This window comes from Lytechinus variegatus, chromosome 2 (genome assembly GCF_018143015.1).
Source record: "Lytechinus variegatus isolate NC3 chromosome 2, Lvar_3.0, whole genome shotgun sequence".
Lineage (NCBI taxonomy): Eukaryota > Metazoa > Echinodermata > Echinoidea > Temnopleuroida > Toxopneustidae > Lytechinus > Lytechinus variegatus.
In genome coordinates, this window is record NC_054741.1 from 64,298,212 (window position 1) to 64,311,462 (window position 13,251).

At 34.9% G+C, this 13,251-nt stretch overlaps 1 protein-coding gene across 1 annotated transcript; it reads left to right on the plus strand.

The window, feature by feature from the left end:
• Positions 1-449: 449 nt before the first annotated feature.
• On the plus strand, positions 450-9,840 carry LOC121409581. Its single transcript, XM_041601493.1, has 6 exons — positions 450-853; positions 4,034-4,229; positions 5,623-5,711; positions 7,012-7,097; positions 7,345-7,392; positions 8,809-9,840. The coding sequence occupies exons 1-6, from the start codon at positions 798-800 to the stop codon at positions 8,883-8,885; spliced, it is 552 nt and encodes a 183-aa protein (XP_041457427.1). The 5' UTR covers positions 450-797; the 3' UTR covers positions 8,886-9,840.
• The last annotated feature ends 3,411 nt before the right edge of the window (positions 9,841-13,251 follow it).

Below are 13,251 nucleotides of genomic sequence, written 5' to 3' on the forward strand. Positions count from 1 at the left end.
GAGTGTTTTGATTGATTTATTGATATTTACTTTAGTCGGATTATTGCTAAGTCGCATTGTTCAGTCATTAGATTGGGAGGCCTAGGCCTATATATAAAGAAATACCTAATTATTTATAGCTGATACAAAATTCTGCGTTATTCTTTTTTTAAAGGTCTGAATTTACTGAAATTACTTCATTTTTCTTGTATCATGGATCGGGCGTTATTTCATAGATTAACCTAACTTCTGTTGTATACGGGTAAACATATTTAATCTCGTCAAATCTGACAATTATTTTAGTCCGCGGTTCTTAAAGTTATCGTTATTTCTAGCGATCGCTGAATCTTTACCAATCATTAATTTATACAAAACCATCAGTGGGGCAAAGTCTTAACACCCCGCTCATCAAACTAAGATTATTACGCGTTTAATTTACTCATTGGGGCCCTGTCTTACTAAGAGTTGAGATTAATCCAATTGGTTTCAAATACAGAAAGCCATTAATGAACTAATTATTCATCTAGGAGGCCTCTGCCCTGGAGTAACAAAAGGGAACACAATATGACACGCGTGATCTGGACGTTTTAAATTATATTTTGGTGCTATTGGCTTTCCATATCTGTGATTGATTAGCTTATCAGATATCAAACCTAGCAGATACACAAATTTGTCATCCCGAATCGTCATATAGTTCAAGACAGATCTCTAATGTCTTCGTATTAGTGGTTTTGCGCACATCGAACTGGGAGGGATATACTTACGAATCGGAAGTATTCCAATTGCAGCTAAAAGGGATTGGAAAAGTATCAAAAATCATGGGCTATGATTTGAAGAAGAAAATTGGAGATGAGTGGGCAGATGCCAAGTACACGTAAGTTTAAACATTGAATTGTTTTGCTTTATTGGATATTTTTTCCCATTTTGGGCTAGAATGTGGAATACTATAAAGAAAATAATAGCAATACCCGTTTGGTCTCATTCTCATTTTGTCTTGCCCAGATAGATGATCCCATTTCAGTTTCAAAAAGACAAGTCCACCTAAACAAGAAGTTGATTTGAATAAAAGGATTATCTAACAGACATGGCACTGGAAGTTTCATCAAAATCGGATAACTTAAGGAATTGTTTACACTTTGGAGTTTCGCTCAATTTCACAAAATAGTTCTGCACATCCTGCTCAGTGTGCTAAGGAGGGGATTGATGACATCACCCACTCACGGTTTCTTTTGTATTTCATGATATAAAATATCTTAATGTTCTTCTCATTGTCATGTGAAACAAAGATTTATTCCTCCCTGAACAATGTCGAATTACCATTGTTTTAACATTTTCTGGTTCAAAGAAGTTGGTCCTTATGGCCAAACTTGTAAAAATTAAAATGTTGTAGATTTCAAACAATGAAATCAGAAGATATTGTTAGTGAGGGATATCATAGACTCATTTGCATATCACTGAGTTGTGCATATAACTGTTTTGTGAAAAATAAGCGAAACTTTAACATGTCTTTTCAACCTCCCTATTTTACATCCGATTTTGTTGAAATTTTCAGCTTTATGCTTGTTTTATTTTTCTCTTGATTCAAATCAACCTTTTCAGGGGGGCGTGACCTCTAACTGCTTATCATTTTGTAATTTGTCAAAAGAATATTCAATTCATACCCAGTAATTGGTGGATTTTAAACGAAATTGGTATAGCCTACCTGGAAATTAGACAAAATGGTGAAATGGACTATAATGGCAAATGCACCAAGTGCTTAATAGACGAACCGGTTATAGACGAAGTGGGGTCTGTCCATGTCACAGTACACTGTAAAAACTGTGGTGTTAAAACTGACACCAGTTGGTGTTAATAGAGGACCACACCCTGAGGTGTTAAAATTACACCCTAGAGATTGAACAAAACACCAAAGAGTGTAAATGTAACAACCAAAGGTGTTGTACAACACCTACAGGTGTTAAACTAACACTGTCAATTTAACAACGGTGTAAAATAACTGGTGTGGTCCTCTATGTACACCTGGTAACACCACAGTTTTTGCTGTGTATACCAGCAAAGTTTCAATCCACATTAAATAATATCCATAATAATCTACATAAAATCAAGATAAATATCATTCATCAATGTTCAGTATCTTCTTACTATATAGGGATACTGCTTTGAATGAAATTAAAATGTCCTACTTTTTCAACATAATTATTTTGGACCATCGAACATACGGTTTTTGCCTTCAAAAGAGCAAATTCTTTAAAAAAATTCCTACATGGTTGGTATGATCATGGAGGTAGGAAGAACATTATTATATTATAGACTTATTTTATAATCATTTAAAGCCAAGTAGCCCTTAATATGTAGTCTTTACCAAATGTGGTTAGAATTTATTTATTGACGGTAATTGAGGGTTGGTAGTTAAGGTTTTAACTTGTTCAAAATTATTTTTAATTCATGTAGTCAATTGAAAAAAACGTCCCTTCCTTTCTCTGAAGAGAATAAGAATAGGCCCATCTGACAATGATTCCCTGAAAGAATATTTGCCTAACTTTTTTATGAATTAACTGGTTAATACCTCAACTAAATAATTTCCTAACTAATTGATAAGTTATTCCTCAACTAACTCTGAAAAAAATGAACTCAAATTTGAATAAGTATGTCAGATAGCCACGTAATAGAATTCATATTGAAGATTGAATGTTTCCTTTAAAAAGTACACAAGATTATCATTAAAATTAATGAAGTATTAATTTTTAGAAGAATCTTCTATTCTTACAAATGATTTTTTAATACAAATTCTATTAACCGCTCCTTGATGGTATCTATTCGATGTCAATTGGATTGTTTTTATTAGAGTATAGGTGATTATGCATCCTCTGTGAATAGTGGTCTGAAATAAGACCCATTGTATGTTACCAGAATCTGATCAAACCTCGAATTTGAAATTATAGTAATGAAATGCAAATCATTAAATGAAGAAAAAAAATGATTTGTTTGTGAAGGAAATTTGAACGAACTAGAATAAAATTATGAAGTCTTAACCAAAATGGCTACGTTATGTCATCGCATTTATGGTTTATGCGAGGTTAAGGACGTGGTATAATTGTTTTAGTTGATCGTAAATGATCATAAACGTTCATAAATTGATTAATTGCCACGATAAAATGGGGTTAATCATTAATTTGAAGAGGTTAAGTACTTTATGCATTAGTTTGCTTCTCACACAGCTTGAGAAAAGGGAACCTACTAATAATCGTCGAATTAAACGATGGGCATATCACTATGAACTCAAAGTTCATTAATCATCTTTATTGTCCATGCTGTTGCCAAAAGCCATTGTTTATTTTCTGTGTAGTTTGAACATCTTTTGGGAATATTCAATTTCCTTGTTCTGAATTTGATTGAAGTTCACGACTCAGTTAACTGGTGTTGTTTCTTTTTCAACATTTATGAATATGAATACCACATCCATGACATCAGGCAATGATTGGTATTATTGTATGTATAATGTGTATCTGAGAAAAGAATTTTCGAAGTACCAAAGGGAAGGTACCCCCCCCCCCCCCTCCTTCTCCCCGAGTTATGCACCTGACCATTCCTCTCGCCATGCAATGCAGGTCTCATTTTCTCGACCTTTATCCCGAGAAAGTGGAAACGAAGTGAAGAAATTAGGATAAAATCATGATAACAAAATATACGGGGGAGAGTGAAGGCGAGGAATGAACAGGTGCAAAATAAGAGAGAGGGGCGGAGGGGGGGGGGCTGGTCCCGGGGCTGGTCAAGGGTGGATTTTTTGTAAGTTTAGATACAAAACATGAACAATGTTATTAATAAAGTTTAGATTTCAGATGTCCTTACAAATATATAAATCAAAATATTTTTCCAGTTATAGAAAGTTCAGAAATAAAACCTAAAGAAGTTACAAAATAAAAATGATAAAAACAAACATGAAAAAAAAGGAGCAAGTAGGCTCTGAATATTCCTACAGAAAACATGCGTGGAGTTTTCATGTTTATTTTGCTTGATCTTTCACCATTATCCTTCTTCGATCTCCCCCTCCTAGACTTAGCCAGAGAAAACCATGGGAGATCATCACCGCCCTCTTCCTCATCGTCCTCCTCATCGGCAGCGTGGTCATGGCATTTATTTTCACGATCGTAGCACCACCCGGTGTCCTCGGCGACAGCGGCAGTGGTAGTGCTTCTATCGCACGGCAGCGCCTCAGTGTTCAACAACAGAGAGTACCCGCGCTATACAAGGTTCGCCTTTATTTCATTTTCATAGGCTAATAGCTGCTCCTGGATGATCCTCAATAATGTATTTAAAGGCAGAGCCTCAAGGTCCCGAATTCCTGAAGGAAAATAGAAACATATTTCATGTCTTATTTTTCTCCTTTTTTGGGGGGGAGTTGGGTATATACTTGACCTTTAATGAGTTTTTGTTATGTCGACTCTGAATCATCCTTTGAAAACGAAAATCATGTTAGAAAATAAGATAGCCTAGTAATATGGAAAAAGCTGTCTGCCCCCTTCCCATTCCTGGATCTGCTACTGCTGTCCACCCCTTAACTTTGATATTCTTACAAACGATACGGGGTCGAAATGGGTGCTATACACTTGAAGAAGTTTACCTTTTCTGAACATCGTAATTTTCTTTGCCAAGATATTTCCTAGAATATCCATTCGAAATTCTCTCCTTTTATATGCTATGTTTGTTCCAGCCCCCACCCCCCACCCCTGCATCCATTGAATTCTTGCGTATGTTAAAGTATAGACCAGAACGCTAAAAGGGCCTGTCCTCCAAAACAGAATGATTTTCAAAATGAAGATGCAAAAGCTACCTATTTTTTCAATTGAAAATTATCTTGCAAAACATGAGCTTCAGAAAGTGTTTCGTAAAAAGTTATATATTTCACTAGATAATAACCTATATGAAAAATATGTCATACTATTTTACGTAATATTTTCTTAATATACTGTTGTGCACAATCATTGAAATTTCATTGATCATGATTATGACCATCATTCTTTTCAATATGTTACTTGTAATGGAACAAAAGAGTCAGTAAAGAGAGTTTTTTTCGAATTTCACTCTTTTTTCTTTTTGTAATCACTCTTCATATTTTGGTATATATTGTGCTACTAGTTATAATTTCGGCAAGGGTACATGGACCCTGGGAGTCCGTTGAATGGAGAAAAAATTGCAAACAAACGAAAATCAAAATCAATCATAACTTTCTTTTCAACCAATCAGAGGCGCGCATTTGGGACTTCTCTGGGGGCCCATCTTACAAAGAGTTGCATCAATCGCAACTATGGAAAGCCAGCAAAGTCAACATGTAAAATGCATGTTTGTTCAAAAGATTTTGTATATCCATGAATACATTGATTTCTTGACAATTTGGTGTGTTCTCCTATGTTTACAAAGGATATTTTGCAAAATTTCCTGTAGAAAAAATTATGGCACTGATGGATTTCCATAGAAATACGATTGATTGGATAAATCGTAACTCTTTGTAAGACAGGGCCCTGAATTGCATTTGAACGCGTGACTCTGTTTTTGCAACAGACCCCAGAGCTCACAATTATGTAAATGTTTTCAGGATTTAAATAAGATAAAGACATGATTTAGTAATTATCATTATTCTTTCAGCGTTCTGTGGAAGAAAATCCCGACTCGGCTCCAAAGTCTGCCAGTGCTTCAGGAATTGATGATGCTCTCAGCTGTGTTGAAATTGGAAGGTGACTTGCAACCTTTTTTTTGCTTCGAGTAGGCCTAAATTGACAATTTCAAGTTGATATGATATTTAGAATGGTAAAATAATAATAATAGGTACTTATATATCGCCTTCTATCTAGAAATATTCTATTCCGAGGCGCGTTGTTATTACCATTATTACCCTGGCTTTAGCTCGAGCTGCCTTTCAGCGCTCATGCACTCAAGGAATTAATCCTACTCTCTTCTGTGATATGTATATAATATGCATAATTATATATACTTTTCCAATACCAGTAGTCGGATTTATCACAATAAAATTATTTTGCTTTTAATTCTCTCCTTCGCGCCCCCCTGTATTGGTGTTATTGTTTATGACGATAATTTATCATTGTCTGGCAAATTGTGAATTTTATAATAATTTGGCAGTAGATCATATTTGTATTGAATGATAATTTTATTCCATATTTATTCATGCATTATGTTTGTTTCGTACTGAAAAAAATATATCATATGAATTACATAAATGCAGACAAAAAAAATCAATCAAATAATAGGGAATTGATAAAACAATTTAAAATTGCCATTATTTATGTGACTGGTTGATTTTAGTTTTAGTACTTATTTTGTCCTAATGTATTGAGAATTCATAGCTTTTACCGTGTTTTTTATTTTCCATTGTTATCCTTGTTTGTTAAATGAAATTTCCCTTTCAATTTCTCGCAGAGATAACCAATTACATGCATTTGGAACAGATCTCATGTCTATCAATACCATGTCTCAGGGCCCTGGCAGCGATTTTCTTTTACTGCACTCGAAAAATTCGAATTTTAAATCAACATTTGAAAGGTTAGAGGAGTGACAACCTTTTCCAAATGTTACATCCAACCTTGTATAAAGCTGAATCCAAAATTTTAAGTGTCGGGTAGAACCATTTAAAGTAGTAAATGCAACATATAAAACAATGTTGTCACTCCTCCAACCTTTCAAATGTTTAGTTAACATTTCTAGAGTGTGGTGTGCTGATGTACATTTGACAAGCAAAAAACAAAAAGGTTTCACCAAAAATGAAGGTCAATTTTGTTACATTTATCAATTTTTTCACACCTACCAAAATTCCAGGGAATGCTGCCTATGGAGAATAATGGTGCAGCACCTCCAGGAAGATCTTGGAGGGTGTTTCAGCACCCCCTCTTCCCATGCAGAGCCATGTCATGTCTATTCCTATAATTTCTAGATTGATCATGTCAAAGTATAGTCTTGTATACATACTTAATCTGTCTTACCACTAATATCTACATTGTTGTGACCTATTTTTTTCCATAGTACGATGATGACGAAGGGTGTTACTTCGTCTGAAGCCGCCAAGGAAATTATCGTTTGTCTTGGAAAACTATCGATCAGTGATATGGGTAAGTCATGCACCATCAGCAAAAGAAACGAGTGTGTGTTTCATAACTCAGAGAGCAACGATACTAATTATATTACAATCGACGAGAAATATCTGTGAAGTGCCAAATTTGAGCCACATTTTGTTGTTGTTGTTGTTATTATTATTATAATTAGTAATTATACTATTATTATTAATGTTATTATTATCATTTTATCGTTATTATTATTAATGTTATTGTAACATCATTATTTATCTTCTTTTCGCAGATACCATCGTAAAATTGGAAGAAGAATTAGCATCCGCACTCTTCACAGGTAAGGAAATAAGCTTTATAAAAATAAAAACATCCTTAAAACATGAACAACATGACGGGAGATAAGAGAAAAACTGAATAATGAGAAAAGGGAAACTAACAAAGAAAGAAAGTAGGAAAAGAAGGTAATGATAATAAAGATCATATTACTAATCATGTTAAAATGAAAAATCAGTATGGACTGGTAAAATTGAAATAGGATAGAAATGGTTTAATATGCAACTTGATTAGAGGGGAGGGGGAACACAGCAAAAGCTGTGGTGTTAACCTGTGTACATAGAGGACCACACCAGTCGTTTTACACCGATGTTAAATTGGTGGTGTTAGTTTTACACCCATAGGTGTTATTACAACACATTTGGTTGATACATTTACACTCTTTGGTGTTATGTTCAATCTCTCGGGTGTAATTTTAACACTTTAGGGTGTGGTCCTCTATTAACACCAATTGGTCCTCTATTAACACCAACTGGTGTCAGTTTTAACACCACAGTTTTTACAGTGAAGAATGGGAAATAGTGAAGGAAAGATCGAGGGGGCGAATAGAGATGATACTGGAAAGATAAGATTAAGAAAGGATGATATTAATGAAGATAGTGAAAGGTAATAAAGATGAAAGAGGACTAAATACTATAGGGAATAGAATAAGATAGAACGGGCCGCAGTGAGGGCTGAAGACCCCCCCCCCCCCTCTCGGTTGAAGACAAATTACTCATGGGAATCAATAGAGAGTAAAGAGAGATTGGAAGAGGGAGAAATCACGGAAAGAGCGAAACATGCACGATACCAATGTCATGATAATTGGGATGATGACAACGATAACACTTAATGCTAAAGATAGTATAAGGTGGTCTTTAGTTTTTCACCCCCCCCCCCCATTTTCTATGAGGCATCCGATTTCACTGGTTTTCGCCGATACCTTGATAGATTTTTTTGGGGGGCGGTCAATCTTTTAAACATATTCTTTTTTTCGATATCGTTATATTTTCGAGAAAAAAAATAAATGTTAAATTAAGTCGCCCGGTTCCATAATAGCTATATTTCGCCGTGATTTTTTTTTTATGTACAAGTTGTAGATATCACAACCATCACAAATGTATAGATGAGGGAAAAGAAAGAAAACATAGAAGAAAAATAAAAATAAAGTAAAAACTATGAAATAATATATAATTGTTATTTTCTTTTATGTCAAAATCTATCACAAACTTAGATGATCATTTTGAAAAAGTAAAAAATCAGTCACTCACGACTTTTAACCATATAACAAAATGATCTGCCTCATTAAAGTTTTGTTTTCATTGTGCCAATGAACTTTACACTATAGGCTAGTATTCCAAATGTACATGTATATGAATTGATTATTAAGTATTATTGAGTCGCATCTATTAAATCAAAACATACTATTCTATTTTTTCAGGTGACAGAGAGGCTGCCGTAGATATCCTCCAAAAGATTATCCAACATGACGTCATCAAGGAGCCAAGATTTGCGTGAAAAAAATATGATATGAATAAAACTTTATCTCAACTTTTTATATTGCATTTTATACATATTGTATGCTTTCTCATATCTTAAAAGAAATTTGTATATATCATATATATCAATTTTGTATATTTGCAATTTATTATGATTATCAGATGATTTTACAGATCGTACTACATAACTTAACGTTGTGGAAAGTAGGGGCGATTACGCGGGCCTTATTCCTGCATGCTTTTCAGGAGAAAAAAGTAGAATAAGAAAAAAAAGGAGACAGGAAAAAATTTTAATAGTTGAGATTTTGGTCCTGTAACTCTTAATTATTCCTGCTATTCGATTGAAAATATGAAGTGGCGCCATGGTCATGGCAAGATCACTAACAATTTGTTTTGTCTATTATTTGCGTTCTATACTTGACGATTTGTAGTTTTTACAACGTGACGCAAGAGAGATACAAGAACACAGTAAATTTATTGAAAATGTCCGTCAAATAATGATTAAGAACAGCCGAGAGGTCTTTGTTCAATATTGGTGTAGCGGAAAAGTAGTTTTGTCCTATATATGTTTCGGACCTGACGAATTATTGTAAATATATATCACTTTTGTCCAGAGTCTGATGCGAAACTTTTGCTTCCCCTATTTTCGACGAAGACTTCTTGGCTGTTCATTGTCATGAAGGGCGTTAACAATACATTTTCTACATTTTCTTGAATCCATGGAGCGAAAACTCCATCATATGACCTAGACCATTTTTCACTACATCTATTCCTTCTTCACCTTTTCATGTACCACCTGTAATTTCATCACACAGGCATTCGTCCGTAGCGCCATCCCTGTTTCGTAGATAACCGGAGTTGAAATATGTTATAAATTCGGAGTACGATGCATTGAAATATTTTGGAGATTATGAATTCATGTTTTTCTTTCACATTTGTATACACCCAGGATTAAACTCTCAGATGAAAATAAATTGATTCTAAAATATCGCATATTGTTTTGTTTTCAGTTTCGTTTACTTTCACATTTTGTATAAAAAAGGAAGAAATCAGGGTGATAAACCTAGGCGCCGGAGAAAATGAAATGTAATAATAATAATAATAATAACGCTTTATTTACCCAGGGTAGCCACTTCAGTTATAGGAAACTGCCCTACCAGCGGGCCCTGCATAATATAATGTTATTATTACCCTTCTCCATGAATCTAAACGCTGAGTGCCTAGCAAGAAGGCAGAAGGTCCCATTTGGTATGACTCGGCCGAGGATCGAACCCACGACCTCCCGTTCACGAGGCGGACGGTCTACCACTGAGCCACCAAGGCCGGTATAGGGGCCTATATACTAAGCATTTATCACGACTAAATGTATTTGTATTCCTGTGATTTATCCTCTATGTGTCCTCCTCCACTCCTGATATTCACAAATCGGGGCAAGAATTATTATTAAACACCCAACAAGTTCCCAATTTAACGGTCAAGTCCACCCCAGAAAAATGTTGTTTTTAATCAATAGAGAAAAATCAAACAAGCACAACACTGAAAATTTCATCAAATTAATTGTTTGGAAGGCATGGCTCACTTTGGCGCAAGTCGAAATTTGTATCACTGCAAAGAATACCTATACTGTAATATCATCCAAGCATGAAAACAATATGAATATGGTATCAAATTGTTTGGAAGAAGGAACACTTTCCGGTCATAATTATGATTTTCTGCTCATGTCATATTTTCCCCTTAAATTAGGGAATTTTCAGGTATCAAGTTTTTTTTTTACTCACATAGTAGCGTTCGTGTTTCGGGGAGGGGGGGTCCGATCGGGCCTGATGACGCTGTGATAGTAGAGAATCAATATTTTGATATTATCTTTGTATGTAATACTGATCTCATATGGGAAAGATGTTTTCGTCTTTATCAATTGTGTATAATCATCACATATTTTCCGAAAACGACAAAAATATATTAAGGTTGTTTGAGTTTGAAGCGACTTCTTTATAATGTGAAATGAAACCGGAACCAAAACGTATAGTTTACTTACACCGTAAAGAAGTATTTGACCTGAACAAATGCGATTGGTAAATAACCGAGTGTTTCACAAAGGCCAATGAAATTAAATACACTTTCTTTCGTTCTCTCATTCTCACTCTCTCTTTCTTTCTTTCTTTCTTTCTATTTCTTTTTTTTCTTTCTATTTCTTTTTTTTTCTTCTTTTCGTCTCCCTCTCTTTTTCTTTATCTCTTCTCCCTCTCTCTCTCTTTTGCCCCTCTCCAGTCCTTTCTCTAACCCAACCCTAATTTCAACCTCTCTCTAAATTTTGATTACCTTGGTAACATTCATCTTTCTGTATCTTTTATACATTTATTTATATTCCATTATACATCTAATGAAAACCCATTCTACCAATTTCTATCATGTTTTATGAAGAAACAAAAATCGTGATTAGATTAGCCATTTTCATAGTATGAAAACCTATGCATATATAGATTACAAAACTGTTCATATAAAGAATTAGATGGGAATTTATATTCCTAGTTGGGGTAAAACAAGGATATGCCTTTTCACTTTAGGTATACAGGGGGTGTTTCATAAGGCTGTTCGTAAGATACGAATGACTTTACGCACGACTGGTGATCCTTTCTTGTGCTATGTGGTATCCCTATGTAATTGATTTATGACCTAGGAACATGTTCCAGTCGTACGTAAAGTCTTTCGTAACTTTATGAACAGCTTTATAAAACACCCATCTATGATGCACTTTGGAAAATTTCAGTTTAATGTGACAGTCATGTTTGAAAAGATTTCCCGAACTGCTGTCTCTGATAATACATATTCAATTAGATTTAATATAATTTATAAAAGATATATCAAAAAGGCGCCAATAGCCAGGCTTGCTCTTATTAATCTTAAGAAATACTCGCGAACATTTCAGAACAGATGATTGCGGTATTCGTTATTGATGAAAATTAAGATTGATATCTGTGTACGATTGATTTTTTTGTAATCCACTGGAGAATGTGCGTAAAAACTACCGATGGCGGCATTATCATTGATTACAATAACAAAAAATAATCATGAATATTTCAGATGAGGGCGGCATTTATATCGATAAAGAATCATGATCGATATCTGTGTACGTTTCATGTATTATTTTTTTTTGGCACTGGAGAATGTGCATAAACATTTCAAGTGATGGCGGCATTCATGATTTAATTGAACAATCCGGTCAATTTCTAAGGACTGCCGTATTTTTTTTCCTTGAAAATGGTTTAAAATTATTGATGGAAAAAACATCAAATGTAATGAATTCGAAAGTGTGAAAAGAATTTATTCATTGACAGAAAAGAGAGAGTGCAGAGAGAAGTTACGGGGAGTAAAACGTGATTGTGTGCATGGAAGACGCATTGTTACTGAACTGATTGCGACGTATCGTCATCCCGGATCGTCACCCTGGGTCAGGTTGCCGAGATGACGATCAGGGGCAACCAAAGACTGAAAGCAGTGGCGGATCCGGGCCGGATGTCCCACCCCCCCTTCCTCCCCTTGACAGCCATATTCAAAATTTTTAATATAAATTTGCAGTTCTTACACAAGTGTGCACCCCCCCCCTTGACAGTAACAGCACATATTTTTAATGGGTCGTTCATACACGAGTGGTGATTTTTTTTTGTCAAATTGTTCTCTGAAAAAATGTGCCCCTCCCCCTTGAAAATCCTGGATCCGCCCATGCTCGAAAGGGATTAACCCTCAACTGACAACATGTCATTAGGTAAAATGACAGAAAGAAAACTCTAAGAAGAGTCAAGTTGTTGGAGTTAAAATTTTCGACCTTCAATTCAGATCATCTTCAGGAACTGAGTTTGTACAAGAAAATAGGTTGTATATTTTACAAGAATTTTATTTAAAATTTGACAAGTAAGGCCCCCATTCCATAGAGCAAAGACCATTGAAAGACCACTAAAAAACTTAAAATATTTCTGAAATTTGCCATCTCTGTGGAATGGCTCAGAAAGACCCCTCAAAGAACTCTGAAAGACTGGTGGATATTTCTTGTCTTACTGGTCTTAAACTAGTCCTATAGAGTTCCTTCAATGGTCTTTCAGAGATCTTTTATGCAACAAGTGATCTTTCAGAATTCTTTCCATGGACGATGCCTGGTCTTTCAATGATATCTCATGAGTCTTACAGTGATTTCCGTAAAAAAAATTGAGAGACTGCCGAGAGATCATTGAAAGACTATGAAGACCTTTGAAAGTTCATCGAAACACCGCTGAAAGACTGCTGAAAGACCACTGAAAGGCCATTTTCCTGTAAGACCGTTGTCAGACTGTTTTTAACTGTTTCAAAAAGTTTTGGAGCCCGTGAAGACAACGAAGACCACTGAAAGATTG